Raw genomic sequence first — 19,653 nt, 5'->3', positions numbered from 1 at the left:
CACATTTTTGCTGTTCAGACCATACCGACCTCCTTGGTAACCTTCTGGATGCCTCTGCTGGGTGATTGTCTGCACTTTTCTGGGATTCCCCCTCATTTACTCAACATCAGCTCCTGGTCAAATCACTCGTGATTCTGAGAACCTGAACTTTGACAGCACTTATTTTGTCTTTCTGGCATAATATCAAGCCATAAAACTGAGTTTCATTTGGAGGGAAGAAAAAGAATTCTTTCAGTGTCTTCGTGACATCCGTGTCCTCGATCCTGCAGTCCCCATATGTACGCACATGTACACGCACACAAGCGTTTCCACCCCGAAACTTCTCCAGGACCTTGCATCTCTTCCACCACAAGAGAAGATGACCTTTCTGCTTGGGCAGGCGCAGAGGTCCAGATGGGCCCTGGCGGGATTGTGAGACTCTTCAGGGAGGCCCTTACACTGCCCCAGGTAGCGGATGGAACTTTTCTGGGACCCCTTGAGCCCCAATCATCAAGGGCCTGGTGCTCCAGAGCCCACCCCTCCCCCCAGGGCCTCCAGCCTCCATCCCCAGAGTGCAGCGGGGACAGTACGTGAGGCCCCCCCTCCGCCCCCCAGTCCAGGGTCACCGGGGTCCTACCAGCTGGCAACCTGTTCTTCCCAGCTGAGGGAGGCTTTGCGTTTCCTGGTGGGAGATGCCAGAGTGTACTTTGAGAGAGCAGGGGCTGGTGTTCTAAAAAAAAAATGGAAGTGAAATCCTGTCATTTTCCTCTTGGATACGTGGTGAGTTGTCTCAAAGGAAAAGATGATTTCTGGGAGCCTGTCATTGCACAGCTCAGTCGCTGGCAAAAACAATCTGAGAAGCCAGGTCGTGGGGTTAACATAGCGTCATTTAAGGGGGTACGAGCCCCAGGATCGTTAGAAAATGTTGGGCAGTGCCCTTGTCATGGTGGCTGTAGGAAAGAATGTGCTGTCATTTTGGTAGCTTCTCTGTGGGTTTCTCTTTCTTTACTGACGTGCCTTCAGGACTGCCCGTGCAGTCGTGTCTCTCTGGCTCAGGCATCGGTCGTGGTCTCAGGAACCAGGATGAGTGCTGGATCTCCCCAGACCTACCCAGCCCCCGGGATCCACTCGTAGCCACCGTGTGGAGGTGCCCCTCCTCGATCACTTGGCTCGCCATCCTTTCAACTGTATTTTGAGGTGTCGCGGGGGCTGTTTTCGGCCCTCCATTTACTATGTTGCTGTTGACAGTGGTATTGTGAGGCAGACTGTTTACAAAGAGTTTGGGGTACATGCCCTGATGCCCAGGCGTCAGTGGAGGGGTTTTAAGGGGCCTGAGCTGTGTCCCCCATTCCTAAACCAAGAGAAGAGGTCCTGGGAGAAAGCACAGGCTCATTCTGGGTCTTCCCGATGTTCGACTGCCATGGGTGACAGGTGCGCTCTCTGTAAGTCCTGAATGGGGACTGGCCAGAATGGAATTGGGGGCCCAGCTTCCACCGGGACCTCACTAATGGAGTGGCTGGACAGAATGCAGCAATTGAGCTTCATCTCCAAGCCCTGGGGAGCGAGGGGGTCCCATCAGACCCCTGCTGGGGTCCATCCCGGGTCCCTCTCAGCCCCTGCTGTGCCGCCTCAGGCCTCTGACTCCCCCTCACTGTGTCCTCCTGCCTCTAGCTGGGCAGCCCTGTCCACAGGGCAGTGACAGAGCCTTCCAGGTCTTTTCATCCTTAGACTTTACTGGTACCCGCCTAGTGCAGGCGTTTGGGAAACCTTGAATGTCCCCGAGAGGAGTGAGGTGGGAGGGGGTTTGAGGAGGAGGGCTGGGGACAGAAGGGTGCCGAGGGTGTAGCCCGACCTTGTGGTCCCGGGCCCCACGGTGGCTTCAAAGACCAGCAGGACAAGCATTTGGTGTCACTGGTGGTAAGGCCATGCTCCTGGGTCCACCAGGGCCACCCGCTTAGTTGTAATCAAGTGTGAGGTGTGTGCGTCCCTGGCCACCTCTGGAATCTGCTCATTAGCATCTTCTGTCATCCTTCCTGTGCTCCAGGACCTGTGAGGCCCAGAATGGGGCTCCCCCTCCGGTTTCCTGTGTTTTCCCCCCATCGAATATATTTGTACTTGCGGGGAGAGAATTCTAATAGGAAGGGAGCGTTTTCCTCCCACTCCACTCCCTGGTTCTGTTCTCAGAACTTCTCCCCAGCCATGACCTGAAGAGCCATGCCACGGGCCCTGTGTTCTCCCCCTTGGGTTGCTGCTGAAATCAGGAAGCTGGGAATCGGACTGGGGCCGGGATGTCGTCAGGGGGAGCCTCCAGGCTTGTTGACATCACGTGCACACACAGATGCGCAGCCCTCGGCACCGCCAACTGGGGCGACAGACGCTCCCTGCAGAGTGTCCTGGCCAACCCCATTGCTCCCCCAGCAGGTAGGGCTGCCAGCCCCTGGAGGAACTTCAGAATTCTGGTAAGATCCAGCTTCTGGATTTGTAGCCCGGCTGGTGTCCCGGGGGCTCTCTCCCCTTCTTACATCACAGGGCACTTCCCAGCCCTCCGCCACTGAGCATCCGCTATGCCCACCCTCCTCTCACCCATTCTCGGGACTCTGGGTTTGTTTACATCAGTTACCAATGGGATCCTAACAGGAGGCAATTAGTATGGCTTCGTGTATGAAAAGGAACATCTGGGGCTTCCCCAGCATCTTATGTTAGGATCTGAGAACACACTCAGAGGAGGGGACCCGGGGAGGCGCAGAGAGGTACAGAATCCCGCCTGGATCTCCGGAGTTAGCATTTCGTCCGTCCCACCCCCCACCTCCCTACCTCCCCACCCCCCCACCCCCCGTCTCCGCAGAAGGTGGGGGCGTGTCTCTGGGAAAGCTGCACCCTGAGTCTGACTCTTCCCTCCTGCCCGTCAGGCCACAGGGATGTGGTGACAAGACCAAACGGTGTGGAGATTCGTGTGCCCCTTTCCCTCCTCTTTGCTTCTGCCGGTGACTGGCCTTTGCTTCTGCTCTTTGCAGAGGCCTGGGTTGGCACCAGGAGGGCTTGCTGGCCAGCTAGAGAGCTGCTCAGAGCACACCCCTGGGCTTGTGTTCTCCATCCTGGCTCCTTCCCACCCCACGCCGTCGGCCGGGTGTGACCAGGTGCCCGCCGAGCTGGCCAGAGTCAGCTGCGGCCTGCACAGTGGCTTTCTGTTCTGATTCCCAGGAGGGAGGGTCTCCTTATCAGCAACCACCTCACGTCCCCACTAGATGGAGGGCCTGGCCTGTCGCCTTGGAGGCCCTGCCACCCCGAGGGGACGATAGATGTATTTTCTCAGCTTTCCTCGGGGACTGACTGCCACCGAGTCCTCTTGTCACTGGTGTTGGGGAGTGACTGATATGTCCTGGGCGTGACAGCTGCTAGTCACATGTGGCTCTTGGGGCCTCCGTGTGTGGCTGGTGTGACTGAGGAAGTGAAATTTTCCTGACGTTTGAAAACTGACACTTGATTCGGTTGTTGGAAGACTTACAAGTGTGTTGGGAAACTGCTTTTTTCAGATCAAGTGTTTCCAGTGAAAATTTAGCATCTGAGTTGACAAGGATTGTGGGTATAATCTTAGTGGATTCTAGAGACCTTGGTACCAGAAGAGAATGTAAAATATCTCGTTCATGATTTTATGTTGGTTGTATGGCAAAATGATAATATTTTGGATATGCTGACTTAACATATTATTCGAATATTTTCATATGTGCAAACACACCTTTTTTTCCTTATCCTTTTTAGGGTAGCTACTAGAACATTCAAAATTAATGTGTGCCTCATATTGTATTTCTACTGGACAGCTCTGTCCGTGCCCTCACACCTTGGAGCCTGCTTTTGCTGAACATGTGCTTGGCGGGCCTATAGGGAGAAGGTTAGTGTCTCAGGAGTGCTTTGGGCCACAGGATTCGATCTTAGGAGACCCACAGTGTTGTTTGAAAGGAACAAATTTAAAAAATCATCAGTTCATAAAGTAATACTTCTCGATTGCACCAAGGGACACATTTCTTGTGGGAAAATTAAAAACACTGATGTGAAATACTCTGTTTGGGGAGAAGATACGTTTCTAGCAATAATTTCTAGCAGTGTTTCCAATGATCTTTTGCTGAGATAATCATTAGCATAAAAATACCACCTTGTTATTACTGGAGAATTCTTTGAGACGATTTCACATTCTATGTCTCCTTTGTAAGCGTGAGCACCCAGTCATAGCTCTGGTGCCCCCAGACGCTTGGACGTTGGGAGAGGGAAACCAGCCCGGGCTTCCAAAGGGACTGTAGCTGGTTGGACGGTGACAGCAAGTAAATCTTCCAGAAGCGGGGCTGAGCTCTTGAGTTCAGCGTGGAGGCAGAGTAGCGACTCCGTGACGGAATGGGCTTAATCTGGCCTGGAGTCCTTCTTTTTGCTGGATGAGTGAGCTAGAAAGTGGATTTTGCTGATTTTACTCTCCGTGTGTGTTTTGCCCCAGGGAGAGACTGCGGAATCTTTTGGCGCGAGCATTCAGTTGAGAGACTGTTTTGTAAGTGTGTTGACTTCTCTCGGCCCCGGAGGAGGGCTGAGGCTGCTCTACAACTTCTGCTTCTGTCCGGCACGGGTACTCGCCAATGAAGATGTGTTTGAGAGACCGTTAGCCTCTCACGTGGTGACCTGCAACCCCAGATAATAAAAACGCTCGCCGACATTGAGTGGAAAGGGGCCCGGTGTGTTTGGGTCTGCATCCGCCCCTCTCCCCCTGCCCCTAGTCTGGTGTGGACAGGAGCCATGGAAAGACACTGAGGGGGGAGGAGCAAATCACTTTATGTATATTTTGAAGGTATTGGCCTCTCCGGGCATGCTTGCCATGGCTACCACTCTGATTTGGACATCGTTCTGGGCTATTCAGCTGGGCCCCGTGGTGTTAGAGGACTGTGTGATTGTCCCTGTTTTCTTCCTCAGGGCTAGTTGACATTATACAGATTACAGAGATGCTCGAGTTCACCTGGTGCAATAGAGTGATGCTGGAAAGAAGCTGTCTTGCTGGAAACATTTTTCCAAAAGGCATCAGAGAGGAGCACCTGGCTGGCTCAGTCAGTTACGCACTTGCCTTCGGCCCAGGTCATGATCCCCAGGTCCTGAGGTCTAGCCCTGAACTGGGCTCGTTCAGCGGGAAGTGTGGTTGTCCCTCAGCCCTGCTCGTGCTGTCTCTCTCTCTCTCAAGTAAATAAGTAAAGAAATAATCTTTAAAAAAAAAAAGGCACAGGAGGAACTTCAGTGAAAAATTTCTGTAGTGACCCCTTTTGTAATCTTTTCAGACGAGAATACTTAGAGAAACCTACCCCCTTCCTTGTCTTCTGTAAAAATGAGACTTTAATCTTCCGATTGGTGAAAAGGCACATCTGGGCAGAGAAGACGACCTGTCCTGAGAAGTGCTCTGGGAAATGGGTGCGCGAGCTCGACCTGTCGGAGCCGCACGCTCCACTGGGGGAGCTTGTTAAAAAGACCCCAGACACGGGGGCATGACTGATAGCTTGGTGCCTGGGCCCTTCTTTCAAAGCCCCTTGGTGTGAGGGCCAGAAGGCGGCTCATTTCCTCGAGCCTCCTTTAACAGGGGCAGATTAGCTGTGATTTATCCCCTCCCCCGGGGGCGCCGCTGCTGTAAATGAGGGAAGTCTCATTTATAGCTCCGTCCAAAGACCTGCCGAATGCTAGGAACCTGAATCACTAGGTTATAAAGACTCCGTAGTCTCTCTCTCATCTTTGCTCTGTACTTTTTTTTTTTTAACTGCACCAGCAAACCATACAATAAAAATAAAGACCTCTCTTAAAAAGAAACTTAGACCTAATCCTCTATCCTTGGCCTGCAGTAGGCCTCTCTGCATTGGCAGGCGTGATTTTTATGTTAGTGATCAAGGCGGAAATGTACTTAACTTGGGCTTTCCTCGTTTATTTATGTCCTAAATATTCCTTCCTATTTTAGAGGATCCTCAGACTTAGCACTTACTGGCCGCACGCTTATCCAGGGACAGACTGTAATTTTCTTAGTCATTCTTTAATTTTGTTTCCTGTTCTTAACGATATCTTTTCCCCTTTGTTTCTGTAGGAAGTTCTCCAGCAGCTGATCGTAATGAATTTGCCCAATGTCTTGATGATTGGCAAAGACCCACTGTCTGGTGAGTGGCAGCTGCCCCCTGGGGTGCCCGGGCAGCGCCGTGGGCTCTGAGCAGCTGCTGGACACACAGCTCTGAGCCAGCTCGGTGAAAACACGGCATCGTTTGGGTGAGCTTCTGGAAGGGGTGGCTTACTCCCCAGAGGCGTGAAGCCAAGAGCGCATTTTTTCCCTTACGAATGAGTCCTCCCAACCCCTGGACCCCTCTTTTGCAAGTGCAGAGGCAGGAGAGCCCACTGCTGTCTCTGGAGTTGCCGGGGGGGTCTCTCCGTAGTAAGGACAGAATCCACACCATTTTACCTGTTGGCAAGAAGGTCAGAGTATTTTGCAGGAACAAACATCCCTTCCTCGGGGATCCTGACGTGCTTTCATTGACCCCGAGCTGGATCTCTCCAGCATGTCCTGTCTTGTTTCAGCTTTCATGCCTTCTGCTGGTCTCTGGAGACCAGCGTTGGGCAAGGTTTCTAAGTCCTGGGCTTGGACCCTCAGTGTGACTTTGAAGGACTGAAGGAAATGTCCTCCTGGACACCTTCCAGGAAAGCAGAGCTTAGGGCATACCTGCCAGCTAACTCACCGAGTGAGTTGAAGAGGGTGATAGATATTTTTTTCCTTGGCACGATCGTGTGCCTTGACCCGCACCTATGGCTCGTGGACGTCAGCGTGCAGGCCCAGGGACAATGTCCTCGCTGGCTGGGACTTGTTCCGGTGGGGACCTGGCCGGCGTCGGTCTCTGGCCTCCTAGAATAGGTGAGGGTCCAGGAGTGCAGGAAAGGCCCCCCCACAAAAGTGGCTTTTACAGAAAAGACCAGCTTTCCTCCGTGGCGTCTCCTCACCCTGTTCCCACTGGTGTCTGGCCCCTCTTGCCCTTTTCTTATGAGAGTAGCTGGTGTTGCCTCAGGACTGAAGGAACAGAACTCTGACTGACCGGCCCAGGACAGTCCCCACAGAGAAGCCGTCTCTGAGTGCCGTGGCCCCAGGAGCTGCCGTGGCATCTGGAGGCACCGAGTCAGGACCACGGAGCATCAAATCACTTTTCTTGTGGCAGGTGTCCTTAGGGGCCCCGTGAGCTGGCGTGTGGCCTTACCTCGGCGTGAGCCAAAAGGAAGAGGTTTCTTGGACCTCCCCTTGATCACTAGCGCTGTGGGCCGTGAACGTTCACGGCCTTGCACAGTGACGGCTTTGCAGAGGCCGCCCTGGCCCACCTGCTGGCCCCCCTGCTGGCATCTGGCAGCAAACACCCTTCCCCGCTCTGTGCGTCGGTAACAGGGAGCCCTTGGTTCGCCTTGGCCCTGGCTCTGCCTTCGGGCCGTCTGGCTTTGTTTCAGGGTTCCCCCAGGTTGAGGATGCCAGATGCAGCCCACTCTAGCCATAGTCCCGGGCCCCAGGGGCAGTTGGCACTCCCGTGTTTCCGTGGTAACACCAGGAAGGTGGGGGGGTCTGCTTTGCTGTGCAGAATTGTGCTTCCTGTCCTGATTTATTCGGTGGCTGGTCTTAATAGGGGCGGGGAGAGATGCTCGTGGGAGGTGGGTGGTTCAAACGTAGCTCCGCTATTCTGTCCGCTCTGGGGGCAGCCAGGGGTGTAAGGTGAAGAGGCAGGTGAAGCAGCAGGAAAGAAGGATGCTCCCTCCTCGAGCCCCTGGTGAGCCTACCACGTGCTGGGCATCGTGGGTGTGTGAAAACATGGGAATAGGATTGTGCTTCTGGGGTGCAGCTGTGCCATCCCACTTATGATGAGACGACAGAGGCCTGTGGGGTCTAAGTGACGAGCCTGCGGTTACATGGCCTGTTAGCAGACCCTGGGTCCTGGGCTTCCCGCCTGTGTCACACACAGACAGGCCAGGTTGGGCCAGGATTTGACCCTTTTGACCTACAGATGTGGCTCTGGCATATGGTTCAGCCTGACATTAAACACATCCTCCCCACCCCACCCACCAACATCCCGCCATCCTGTCACCCCATCGTGCCGTGTAACTTGCCCACCCTGCCTCTGGTGGGGCCCCTCCTCTTCCCTGTCTGTGCCCCCCCCCCAACCCTTTCCTGCTGCCACCTGGAAGCCTGTCCTCCGGAGGCCCCCTCACCAGCCACCTCCACACCCTGGTACCCTGGCTCCAGCCTCTCCCCTAGCAGAGTCTCTCTTCCAGCCTCTGAGCCACATGGGCCCAGAGGGGGCTGTCTTTATGCAGAGGACCCAGGTCCCCATGTCGGGTCTGGTGCAGAGCAAAAGAATCTACACGGGTGTGGACACTGTGACTTGTTTTTGAAATTGCTTTATTGAGCTATAGTTTTGTGCCATCACATTTGCTCCCCCTCAGGATACAACGTAGTGATTTTTTGTCGTGAGTGTATAGAATTGGGCAGACTTCACCATCATTCAGGCTTAGAACATTGTGGGGCGGCTGCTTTTGAGGCTGTGACTGGTGAATGGAGTGTCCCTAGCACCGTATAGAGTCAGTACCCATCCGTCGAAAAGGTAGTGTCACCAGCTCTGACGGACAGGCCGAAAGAGAGTGTGCACGTTGGCCTGGCAGCAAGCTCGGGGGGCCTCTGGGCCGGCCTGACTCCCCGTGGCTTCAGCAAGCTCCGCCCGGGGGGCTGGGGCCGCCTCACCCCGCGTCACCGCAGGGAACTGTGAACTGGGTGCACGCTTGGGTAGTTCTGACAGGGGTCCCAGGGCCTCTGAGAACAGGGGAGGTTGGCAAGGGAGGCCCGCCAGCGAGAAGACACAGAGGCATGTTTATGGAATAGTGTGTTCTGTCTTAAATTTTAAAACATAGATGAGTGAAGAAGCATTTTGGGTTTCTTTTTAAATAAAGAACAAAGCCTTTTGGTTTCTTTTTTGTGTGGTTGCCTAGAAGTGGGTTTGGGAGTTGGGAGGGGCGCTGCCTTTTCACTAATGCTGCCACACATATCTTAGGGGCAGGCCTGTGCTCTTGCTGGCTGGTGAGGGAACCGTACTGTTACTTACAACGTTTCCCAGTTCATGGTTTTGTTTGGTGGGTGGGGGCTTTTTCTTTGTCTTTTTTTTCTTTTGGCAAATGCACCTCAGTGGAGCCCAGCAAAGTGTCTAGTCAGACACCCACACACACACAGTGACATCCATCCCGAGACACCAAACATTTGCCCCCAACCTCTGACCTAGGGAAGGAAGATGTCATAATTCCTACTATTAAGAGATTTTTTCTGTGTATAGAACCTGCCACACCCATTGAACAAAAGGATGTTCTCTCTCTTTTTTTTTTTTTTTCTGCCTTGGGTGGGATTCAGGGACAGCTCCATGAATGTGAGGAAGAACCTCATATACTTTAAAGTGCTTTTCAAATCTCTCCTCAGGGGCGCCTGGGTGGCTCAGTGGGTTAAGCCACTGCCTTCGGCTCAGGTCATGATCTTAGGGTCCCGGGATCAAGACTCTCTCTGGCTCGGGCTCTCTGCCCCTCAGGCTCTCTGCTCGGCAGGGAGCCTGCTTCCCTCTCTCTCTCTCTCTCTGCCTGCCTCTCTGCCTACTTATGATCTCTCTCTGTCAAATAAATAAATAAAATCTTAAAAAAAAAAAAAAAATCTCTCCTCAGTGTCTGTCCCCGCCTGACCCCAAATCCCCTTTCTCTCTTATCTCTTTTGTACCTTGATGGCCTCTCTGGGTGTTCTAACAGTATTTGGTTTTGCAGCGGTCTCTCAACTGGATATCAGTCCCTTGGGAGGCGTCTGCCTAGTGCCTCATCACTGTGGACCCCACATCTTAGAGCCTGGCCTGGGGTCTCATAGGACCCTGCTCTGAGCCCCTTGCTCACCTTTATATGACAGCTGTTGGTGGGAAAGCCTTGTGCTGGGGCTCTCAGGGCCGGGTCTCGTAGAGTGTCGTGTGTTGTGCTTCTGGCTGGCCAAATCCTGCCCTCCTCTCTCACCCACACTCGCTTGTCAGGCTGATGCCTTGGCTCTACCTTCCAAACACCTGAGCTCTTCTTCCCTCTTCCTGCCTCACTGCCACCCCGGTTCCAGACACCCCTGACTTTCACCTGGCTACACACCAGAGTAGCCTTCTGCCCACCTGCTGTCCCTGTCCTTGCTTCCTGCCGTCTGTCCCCTGCCCTGGTCTCCTTAGCAAGTGAGTCAGATTATGTTACTTTACTGCCCCCTCCCTCCTGGTGCTAGGACCCGTGCACGCTGGCCGGTTCCACCACCTGGCTCCCTTTTCCCAGGCACGCATGGGTCTTGGCTCAGGGGCCACCTGTGACTGCAGCCCCCTGGCCTCTGGGACCCCATCCCCTCATCCTGCTCTGCCCTCCCTTTCTCACAGTGTTTATCACTCTCTGGTATACTTGATCATTTATTTTTCATGACTGTTGCATTGTTTATCAACCCCCCCCCACACACATATATGCACGCGTGCGTACACATACACACACAATGTAATCTCTCATGAGGGCAGGATCTTTGTGGGTTTTTTATTTTTCTATTGTTGCCACTATGTTCCAGATATCTAGAGCAGTGCCTGGCACATAGTAGGTGCTCAGTAAATGACGACTGCTGGAGACCCACCTTCATCCTCTCTCCTGTCCCCACTTTCCTGTTCTTCAAATGAGTGCTCCTGAGGAGAGTTAAAGACAAGCTCTCCCAGATGGGAAGGTCAGATGTCCGTGGTCAGGGTCTCGTGAGAGCTGCTCTCTGCCCAAGCCCGTGTGTGCGGCTCTGCGAGGCCCGAGGTGAGGCCCTAGAAACTGCCCTCGCCTCAGTCTTGCCAGCTGCGCGTCCATTAAGTACACTGGCGTGATTTACCAGAGTCTGTTCTGGATGTCCGCTTTGTCCGTAAAGCAAGGAAAGGTTTTGGGCCAGACCTAGACCAGCTTCCCCGTCCCTTCAAACCCTGTTCTCTCAGCAGCCAGACCTGCCACCGTGCCACACACAAAAAACTAGATTCGCCTGATGGGAAGCCAGGGTGGTGTTAGCAAATTAATTTCTCTGCTGAGTCATTCAACAGTCGGGCTGGGAGAGAGCATGGCTTTTCTTGCCAGGTTTGGATCCAAGTGCAGTGGTGGTATTCTGACTTGTACATGGCTGATCCCACGTCAGACGTGCAGAACGGGAGGGAGGGAGCCCCTGAGGTGCAGAAACCCAGCGAGAGAGGAGAGGGAAGGCATTCAGAGGCACACAGCGTTAGGATCTCATGGAAGAGAGACGTATCTGTCACTGTGAGTTCTGCAGGGGGATGCATACATGGGCAGGCAGAAGTGCCGGCCGCCCTCCTCTTTCTGCCTGGTGCAGACACCCGGCGAGATCCCCGGGCCCTGGGAGGGCTGATCCCAGAGCCTACAGAGTGCTGCCCGCGAACACGGCCGGAGCTTTGGAGGAGAGCCTGGGGTCTTCCCTTTATCCCTATTCAGTGTGCTTGCCCTTGGTCTTTGGTTTTCTCCATGTACTGGGGGTCCTAGAGACACAGAAAGCACCATGAGGCGTAAGAGTGTTTTGAGCCCGCAGATCCTGTGAATGTCCTCCCTCCCAGCCCATGCAGGCCTCCATTCTGATCGCTGCTCTGGCTGAGGAAACCAGAGAGCGACTTTCCAATCTGCCCTGCCCTCACCTCCCACATACTAGATGAGAATGACCCTATACCTTTCCTTTTCTGAGAAGGCTACCTACCCTTCAGCCAGAGCCCCCACAGAGAAGCTCAGCCTATCCCTCTCCTCCAGCTTTTGTGTCAATGCCCACCCTCTCCTGGGGGGTTCAGGGGCCCTGGAACCAAGCAGGCTATCTGTGCTCAAGAAGCTTCCAGTCTTTGTTAGAGAAAGGATAGGAGGAGGACAGCATTGGTAACTACTAGATCTGTTCCAGGGCAAGAAGCGATGCAAGTGTACTTTCCAAAGAGTGCAGAGCAGGTAATAAGCTCTGCCTAGGCGGGTTGGGAAGACTTCCTGGAGGAGGTGTTTGGCAGAGCATCAGAAAGGAAGGTGTCCTGGGATGGAAGAGCTTGAGGGGGGAGAATTGTGTTGGACTCCCATGAAGGGCACCATACTCAGGACACAGCTGACACACATTCAAAGGCCAGAGGGAGACGGGGCTCCCTGAGACTCCTGGAATTTAACAGTGTTTGCTTGCTCTCCTATCAAGGGCATTTTGGAAGTACTTTTCAGATCCCATGGAAGCCTTCCCTCGTGGTCCACACTGTGCTGCTCCGTGTTTCAGTGGTGAACAGGGAGATTGTGCGGGGCTGGTGTGCCCATGGCAGCCAGGAAGGAGGGCCCAGAGTCTGGATTATTAGGAACAATCTTCTTGTCCCCGCGAAGGGGGGACAAGGGCTGGCTTCCCTCCCCTGCCATCTTCCTGCAGTCCTACCCTCCCCCCTGTCCTGCTTGGCAAGGGACATGGTGGCAAGCATCCACCGTTGGAGGTTAATGAGACATTCTTGAGTTCTTTCTCCATACCTTTTTTTTTTTTTTTTCTTTCAATTTTCCCCTAAGTCTGATCTTGTCTTGTATGCATATAGTTTTATTTCTGGTTTTATTATAAAAACCTCAGATCCTTGAAATGAAGAGGGAAGATGTAAGCGAACAAAAAGGAAAACCAACCTTGCAGGCTTCTGATTCTGTTTATGCTCCCTGTCCCCTCCTTGAGGGAACAGGCTCAGAAAATCTCCCAAACCCTATTTCGCATAGCGAGGCCACATCATGCCTCTTGGCTTCTGTGCTGCTGGCTGGGTTTAGAAATGAGTTTTTCAGTCCCATCTAGAATGCGGGGGGTTGCTGGCACTTCATCGGCAAGCTAGCCCTTGGCTCCTCCAGGAACGTGAGGAGCTTGGCTAACACCAGGCCCAGGCAAGTGTTCCAATGCGGCCAAAGGCTGGCCTTCGGAACAGCCCGTGGGATCGGCCTGGAGACCAGCCTTTGTTTAGCAAACTTCTTAGCGATGGGCTGTACACAGAGACGGCTCCCCTGGCTGCGATCACCACACCATGGCTTCCAGCGGGACTGTGCCCTGTGGCCGTGGCCATCCGCCGAGGAGGGACGAGATGTTATTTGTGAAAGGTCTTTATGGTCCCCGAGAGGATTTGGGCTTTGAGTCTTTTGCCTGGTGATCGGGGGGGATCCTGCCTCCTGTCCTCTCCTGCCCACGCAGACGCTGGGTCTCCAGCTGAATTCTGGTGGTCGATTCTGCTTTTTCTGGTCTTCTGTTACTGGCTGCTCAGGAGAAGTAGCTCTCACCTGCTGGGCCCGGGGAAGGCTGGGTGCGGCGGCAGTCGGGGGTGGGGGCCCTTTTTGTTGGTGGTGATGCTGTCCGGGGGGCACGGTGGGACTGTTTTGGGTGTTCTTTGTCATCTGGGAGCAGCTGCCTCCCGTCAAAGGCCTCCTATTGCCCACGTGGTGGTGCGGGGTGGGGGGGGCTAAGGGGTGGGGGCAGGCTTGCTGTGGGTGGTGGACAGACACTGGGATGATGCGCTAGGGAGGCCTCTGCCCCATTTCGCACAGACATGTGACTCTGCCTGCCAGAGCCCACCTGCGATGACCATTTATTTAATAATTAAAGGGGTTATGGTAATGCCTGGTGGGGGCCACATTCTGCTTATGAGAAAGCTAGGTAAAGGTTTCACAGGGTTCACACTTCCAGACAGGGAGGTAGCAGGTGTGTGGGGGGTGCCTGCCTCAGCCCGCATGGACCGGGACAGGTACATGGAGGGTCCCCATGGGCCCACCTACCACCTACCACCACCTCGCCTTTCATACTGTTCCCCAGCAATTCCCCGGGGAAGGCAACCCTGACTGTTTAAATAGTAATAAACAGCTGTTCTTGATCTAAGTGGAACCCCCAGGAGGACCTGCAGAGCTGTGCCCGTGTCGGTGAGTCCCGGGGTGTCTCCACTGAGGAGACAGGTACACAGTCATGCTCAGTGCAGGGCTAGTTTTAAATCAACGAAACAGGCCCACCATCATCCTCAGGAAACGGCTGTTTTTAAAACAAGAAACTGGGAAGAGCATAGTTGGTGATTGACTCAAGCCCGTAAGGCAGAGGAGAGCAGCGTGAGGAAGTATTAAGGAAAAGTATGTCCGTGCGTGTGTGAGGCCTCCATCGTGGCTGGGAAGGAAGGCAAGCCTGTTCTCTGGGTCCTTCTGCTGGGGGTTCGATGTGAGCTGCTCAGGTGACTGGTCTAGTCCGCAGGCGTGCGTTAACTACCTGCCCACTAGCACACTGGGATCAGATGCTCAACCAGATAGAGCCTTGCTCTGGAAGGAACTGGGACCATCGGTAATGACAGGGATGGTAGAGAGTTGGGGCAAAGCAAGCAGTGGCCAATCTGGAACCAGATCTGAGTCCGGGACCCCGCTTATCTAAACCTGTTCTTGTTTGTAAGATGGAGAGAATACTGTGCTCTGGGGGTTCAGTCCAATGATCATGTATTCTGTGCACGGGCAGACATGGTCTGTAGGCATGTGGGGAGACCAAATTAACTTGAATGGGTCCATTTTCTAGCCTGTGAGGGTTAAACCTTCAGCCTTTTTTTTTTTTTTTAAAGATTTTATTTATTTATTTGACAGAGAGAAATCACAAGTAGATGGAGAGGCAGGCAGAGAGAGGGAGGAAGCAGGGTCCCTGCTGAGCAGAGAGCCCGATGCAGGACTCGATCCCAGGACCCTGAGATCATGACCTGAGCCGAAGGCAGCGGCTTAACCCACTGAGCCACCCAGGCGCCCCTAAACCTTCAGCCTTGCTGGCCGTTTGCAGATCTTGGGCTTCTGTGGTTGTAGAGAGTGGAGTTAGCGTGACGGAGGGGACTCCGTGGTGGTACCTTTCTCTGGTCTTAAAGGTAATCGCTGTCTTCCAACTGCCACCAGGCAGAAGGTGTGCAGCTGGGGATTAGAGGAGCTCCATCTAAGAGGGGTCTTGGTGTCCCCTTGCCCAAATCCCCACCTTCATAGCTCAGTGATCATTTATAGACGATAAGCATTATTTCCTGTATCCAGAGACTAGGAAGTGGCTGCCTCTTAGCGAATCCGAATACAGCCAAAAAGGACTCTTGAGATCGTGTACTGGGCATGGGGGACGGGTTTTGTTTCATGTGTCAGCTTCCATTGATCGACAGTGGCTGTCACGTGCTCTGTTCAGGAGGATTCTGAGGCCTCATTTCAGGTTCCGTAAGAAGCCGGTGAGATGATGTGTACCACGGACGCAAGATGAAAGGATTTTTCAACCCAGATCTAACCCAGCTGCTGAGCAGAGAGCCCGATACCGGGCTTGATCCCAGGACCCTGAGATCATGACCTGAGCTGAAGGCAGAGGCTTAACCCACTGAGCCACCCAGGCGCCCCATGTTCATGTACTTTAATTGTCCAACCATCCTCCTATCCCCAGGCCCACCCTCACCCCACGTGCAATGTCAGATAGCTTCTCTTCTGTTTTGGAAGCTGACTACCACACATATCTGTAGCTTTATACGTATCTTCGATCAGCAGATGCATTCCAGCTCTGCAAAGAAAGGCCACTGTGAGTTTCTCTGTGTCAAGGCTTCAGGAAGCAGGTAGTAAAGTAACTAAGGTTTTTCTTAGACTCAGCCATCAGCTCAGGCCATCATGGGATTCCCCCTGGGGTTTTGAGTAGATGCAGAGGCTGTCGGAGGTTTTCAGCCCTCCCCCCACTCCTTGGTTGCTTATGACTCACTCAGTACAGAAGTCCACATTGCTTCGTGCCCCGCTCCCATTTCTCCGAAAAACCACTCTAGTGAGCTTAACCAGGAAGCATTTATAATTTGACACATGCTCTGTTCCCTTTCCTCCAGGCCTTGCATGTGCTGGTCCCATGACTGAAAAGCTCTGGTTCACCTGCCTCCCACATTGCTTCTCATCCTTGGGTCGCAGCTCACAGGTCACTTCCTTGAGGAAGCCTTGTTTGAGCCTCACTGCAAGCTAGATGTCCTTCCTCGGGGTTTCTGTAGCGCTTGTTGGCTTTTTAGAGTTGCTGGCGGTCTTGGTCTGTACTCCTGAGCTCAGCGAGCCCCTGGCACGTAGTAGGTGCTTGGGAGGGCGTTGTCGGTAGGTCTATTTCTTCTTTGCCTGCGTAACTCTGTCCCTGAGCCAGTCTCGCTGGCAGGGACCCAGTACAGAGTCTTCTGGTATGTTTTGAAACTATTCAAAACCCAGATCGGGCGGATTTATGAAAATAGCAGTAGTTCGCCTTACTGTTGAAATCTTAAGAAATTGGGCAGCAGCTTCCCAGGAGAAACGAGGAATCTTGTGCTTTTTAAAATATATTTATTTTTCAAATTGCATAGGAATCTATGTATGGGGTGAAAATCACAGGGTGCATTTGTTGTAAGGGCACCCGGGTAGCCTGGTCAGTTAAGCATCTGCTTCTGGCTTGGGTCGTGATCCCAGGGTCCTGGGATCGAGCCCTGCCCGAGGCTCCCTGCTCAGCGGAGAGTCTGCTTCTCCCTCTCCCTCTGTGCACATGGTCTCTCTCTCTTTCTTTCTCAAATAAATAAAATCTTTTTAAAAATGAGTGAGGGCAGAGGTTAATTCCCTAGGACCCCGTTCATGGCCAGAAAGTTCATTTTAAATAATTTTTTTTCCATGAAAATTTTTTCAAAGATTTCTCTCTCTCCCTTTAAAACCTCTGCCCCGACTCTGTTCTAAAACATAGCGAACAGGAATTCCGTACTTTTCTAATGGGTATCAGTGAGTGAGTGACTCACGGCTGTCATTGTGTGTGGCTGCTGGGTGCTGAGGGAACAGAACCCTTTGTTCTCCCACCGAGCAGCAGAATGTGGGCTGAGCCCTTTGTGTACACGTACACGGGGTTTCTGGGCTCTTCCCTGCAGCCGGTGCCTCTGCTGCTGGCAGTGGGCCTGCCCAGGGCTTGTTCCCGCGGTCAGTTTGCTGTTTTTATGTGTTGCGAGCTGGGAATGTGGATCATTGGAGTTGCTTAAATTATTCTAGAGTATGATATAATTAGGACCTTTGGGGCCTTTCCTGTGAACAGAGCAGGTAGAGATTTGCCTTGTGAACTCTGACTTCCGTCTGGGACGATCTGAGACCTTCCAAATGCTTTCCTCCTGCGTGTCCGCTCCCTGCTGGTTATACACCGGGCGCATGGCCTGTGCAAGGTGATCATCACTGGTGACAGCTTGGCGGGGTTTGAGGGGGGTTCCTGCGCCTGTTAGGTCCACCAAAGGCTTATGAGGGGCACTTGTCAGGTGTCTGGGGACTGACTGAGGGGCCAGAGGTGAGAGCATGCATGTGGGCTGGATATAGCACTGTGGCCAGGGAAAGATTTTGGTGAGACTGACTGTAGTCTCTGAATATTCCCGTGGGCATTTCCTTGTCATCCAGACTAAAACTGTGATTGATCATCAGCTCAGGTTTAAGGCAGAACTTAGTCATTGTGGTCTTGCATTTATTTATGTCTATGGATTAGGACCTCTGGAGCCAAGGAAAAGGTTTCCAGGTAACAAAAGGCTTTAGTGTGAAATTTTTTTCCATTTTAGACATTGATGAAGTTCTGTACTTTATCAGCAAAGAGAAGGACTTGACCATCTCCCTGCACGTGCAGTGCCAAACCTTAAGCATATTCTTAGGACTGTGGTCTGAGTGCTCTCAGGGGTCCCCGAGGCCCAGTCCCCCAACCCGTCCTGCCCACCTTCAGGCTGGAAGGTGATAACGGGGCGGGGGGGGGGTGCAGCTTTGGTTGAGAGAATGCCCAGCCCCCATACCTGAGACTCAGCCGTGATCTCGGGAAAAGCCATGTTGAGCTGCTTCTCGGGAGAAATATTAAGACAAGATCACACATCACTCCGCACACAGGTTACACCCAGGGACTGGAAATGAACCACGACACTAATTCCTGGGGCTCCGGCTGGGTTTGCTCCTCCCAGTGGTTGCTAGGGATACGTTGGGCCATTTTTGCCCAGAGTGAGTGGGTGCTGGTAAGTCTGTCAAGAAAACCGAACTATTGGTGGCTTGTCACCCCTCCCCCCAGTAGAACAGGACATGATAAGAAAGGGAGAGCCCCGTGGAATTTTTCACCTGGCAGCACCCTTGCACATCACCCAGCTCATGGCATCGGAAAGTAGCGAGATGGTTTCGTAGAAACGGAGACCAAGCCTGCGAGACAAGAGTTCTGCCAGTCGGAGCCACACCTCTCTGGGTGACGAGCCCGTGTGGAGCCCAGTATCTGACTCTGTTTATTTACGTGATCAAAACCAATTAGGCCTGCCGAGGAGGGTGTGTGCGGCCTCAACCATAATAGGAGAGATACAGTGCCAAACGGCAAAATAGTAGTGTTTTGGCAAAATGGAGACGGACCGGAAGGGCAGAGGCAAGGGAGAACGGGGTATTGGGACTGGCTGTTTTGGGGTTGTGAGAAAGTAGAATCGTAAAGCCTTTCTGTGGGGCAATTTATTAAGGAAGGAGGGACGTGCATACCAGCCACGAAGTGTTCTCTGTAGCAGTGTTCACATTCAAAATAGCGAAGACTTGAACCCCTTCGATCGGGCTGTCCGCTCAGCTGGGAGCCTGCTTATCCCTTTCCCTCTGCCCCTCTCCCCACTTGTGCTCACTCACTCTCTTCCTCTCTCTCTCTCGCAAAAACCATAAAAAAAAAAAATTGACACGTATATATTTGGGATTTGCTCTAGAATACTTCAGCCAAACACTGATACAGAGGACGTGGGGGAGGGGCGTGGAACCGATGGGTAAATGTTGATTCTGTGAGGTGGGGAGGGGGATTGCAGCTGCACTCTCTTGTCTGTTCCACGTTCTGTATGATGGAAAGGTGGAGTTACATGCAGCCTTATTTTGGAGGACTTGGTATTTCCCATGGGGAATACTCTCTCCCCTGTGCTTTGCTTTACACACACAAAAAAGAGCTGCTGGTTCTGCAGTTCATTCATTATCATGAGAGGGTGTTTATGTTATCGGAATGGAAAAGGGCCACAGATAGCTACGGACGGAATTTTCATTTGTTAAAGAAAAAAAAAAAATCACCCATATGAAGAAAACAGATGAATATCGCTGGGCAGAAAGACGACCGTTTTTCTAGCTGGGTTTCCCCTCCCTTCCCCCTGCAGCAGGCAGAGATCCCCGGTGAAACTTCACGAACAGTTGAGCTTAACTAGATATGTTGTTCTTTTGGTTTAGGGAAGAGCATGGAAGAAATCAAGAAGCTGCTGCTGCTGGTGCTGGGCTGTGCCGTCCAGGTAAGGACTGGGCGGGGATGGGGAGGTCCTCCTCTCAGCCGTCTTGGGCTGGGATTCCCGAGGGAGGAGTTCTAGGATTCCTGAGAGCGTGGTGGCCACTATGTCTGGCACAAGGCACCATGGGTCAGACAGCAGGTGGGGACCCGTGTGCCAGGATGCTGTTAGCACACTGTTCCCAGTATCGAAACATCTAGAGATCTATAGGAGCATCAGTAAACTAGGGCCTTTGGCCACGTTGGCTTGTGGCCACCTTTTTTTTTTTTTTTTTTTTTAAAAAAAAAACATCTGGCCCTTTACAGATGAAGTTGGCCAGCTTCTGGTCTAGACCCAGTGTTCTTGTTCT

General features: G+C 52.9%; 1 protein-coding gene across 4 annotated transcripts in view; it reads left to right on the top strand.

Annotated features, from left to right (window-relative positions):
- Positions 1-19,653, top strand: part of CCDC88C (coiled-coil domain containing 88C) — a 124,249-nt gene that overhangs the window by 44,608 nt on the left and 59,988 nt on the right. For 3 of the 4 annotated variants that reach the window (XR_014312571.1, XM_082733946.1, XM_082733947.1), the window contains exons 4-5: positions 6,074-6,143; positions 19,252-19,310. Coding sequence is in view for 3 of the 4 variants with exons in the window: in XM_082733946.1 (XP_082590072.1) it covers positions 6,074-6,143; positions 19,252-19,310 (129 nt within the window). In the remaining variant the exon portion in view is untranslated. Of the gene's footprint in view, positions 1-6,073; positions 6,144-13,049; positions 13,153-19,251; positions 19,311-19,653 lie in introns of those variants that run through there. The other variant, XM_082733945.1, reaches the window with a different exon arrangement.

The sequence above is a fragment of the Mustela nivalis genome, assembly GCF_964662115.1.
Source record: "Mustela nivalis genome assembly, chromosome: 6".
Taxonomy (NCBI): Eukaryota; Metazoa; Chordata; class Mammalia; order Carnivora; family Mustelidae; genus Mustela; species Mustela nivalis.
The sequence above is the reverse complement of the archived record's forward strand: the minus strand, read 5'-3'. Positions and strand labels throughout refer to the sequence as shown.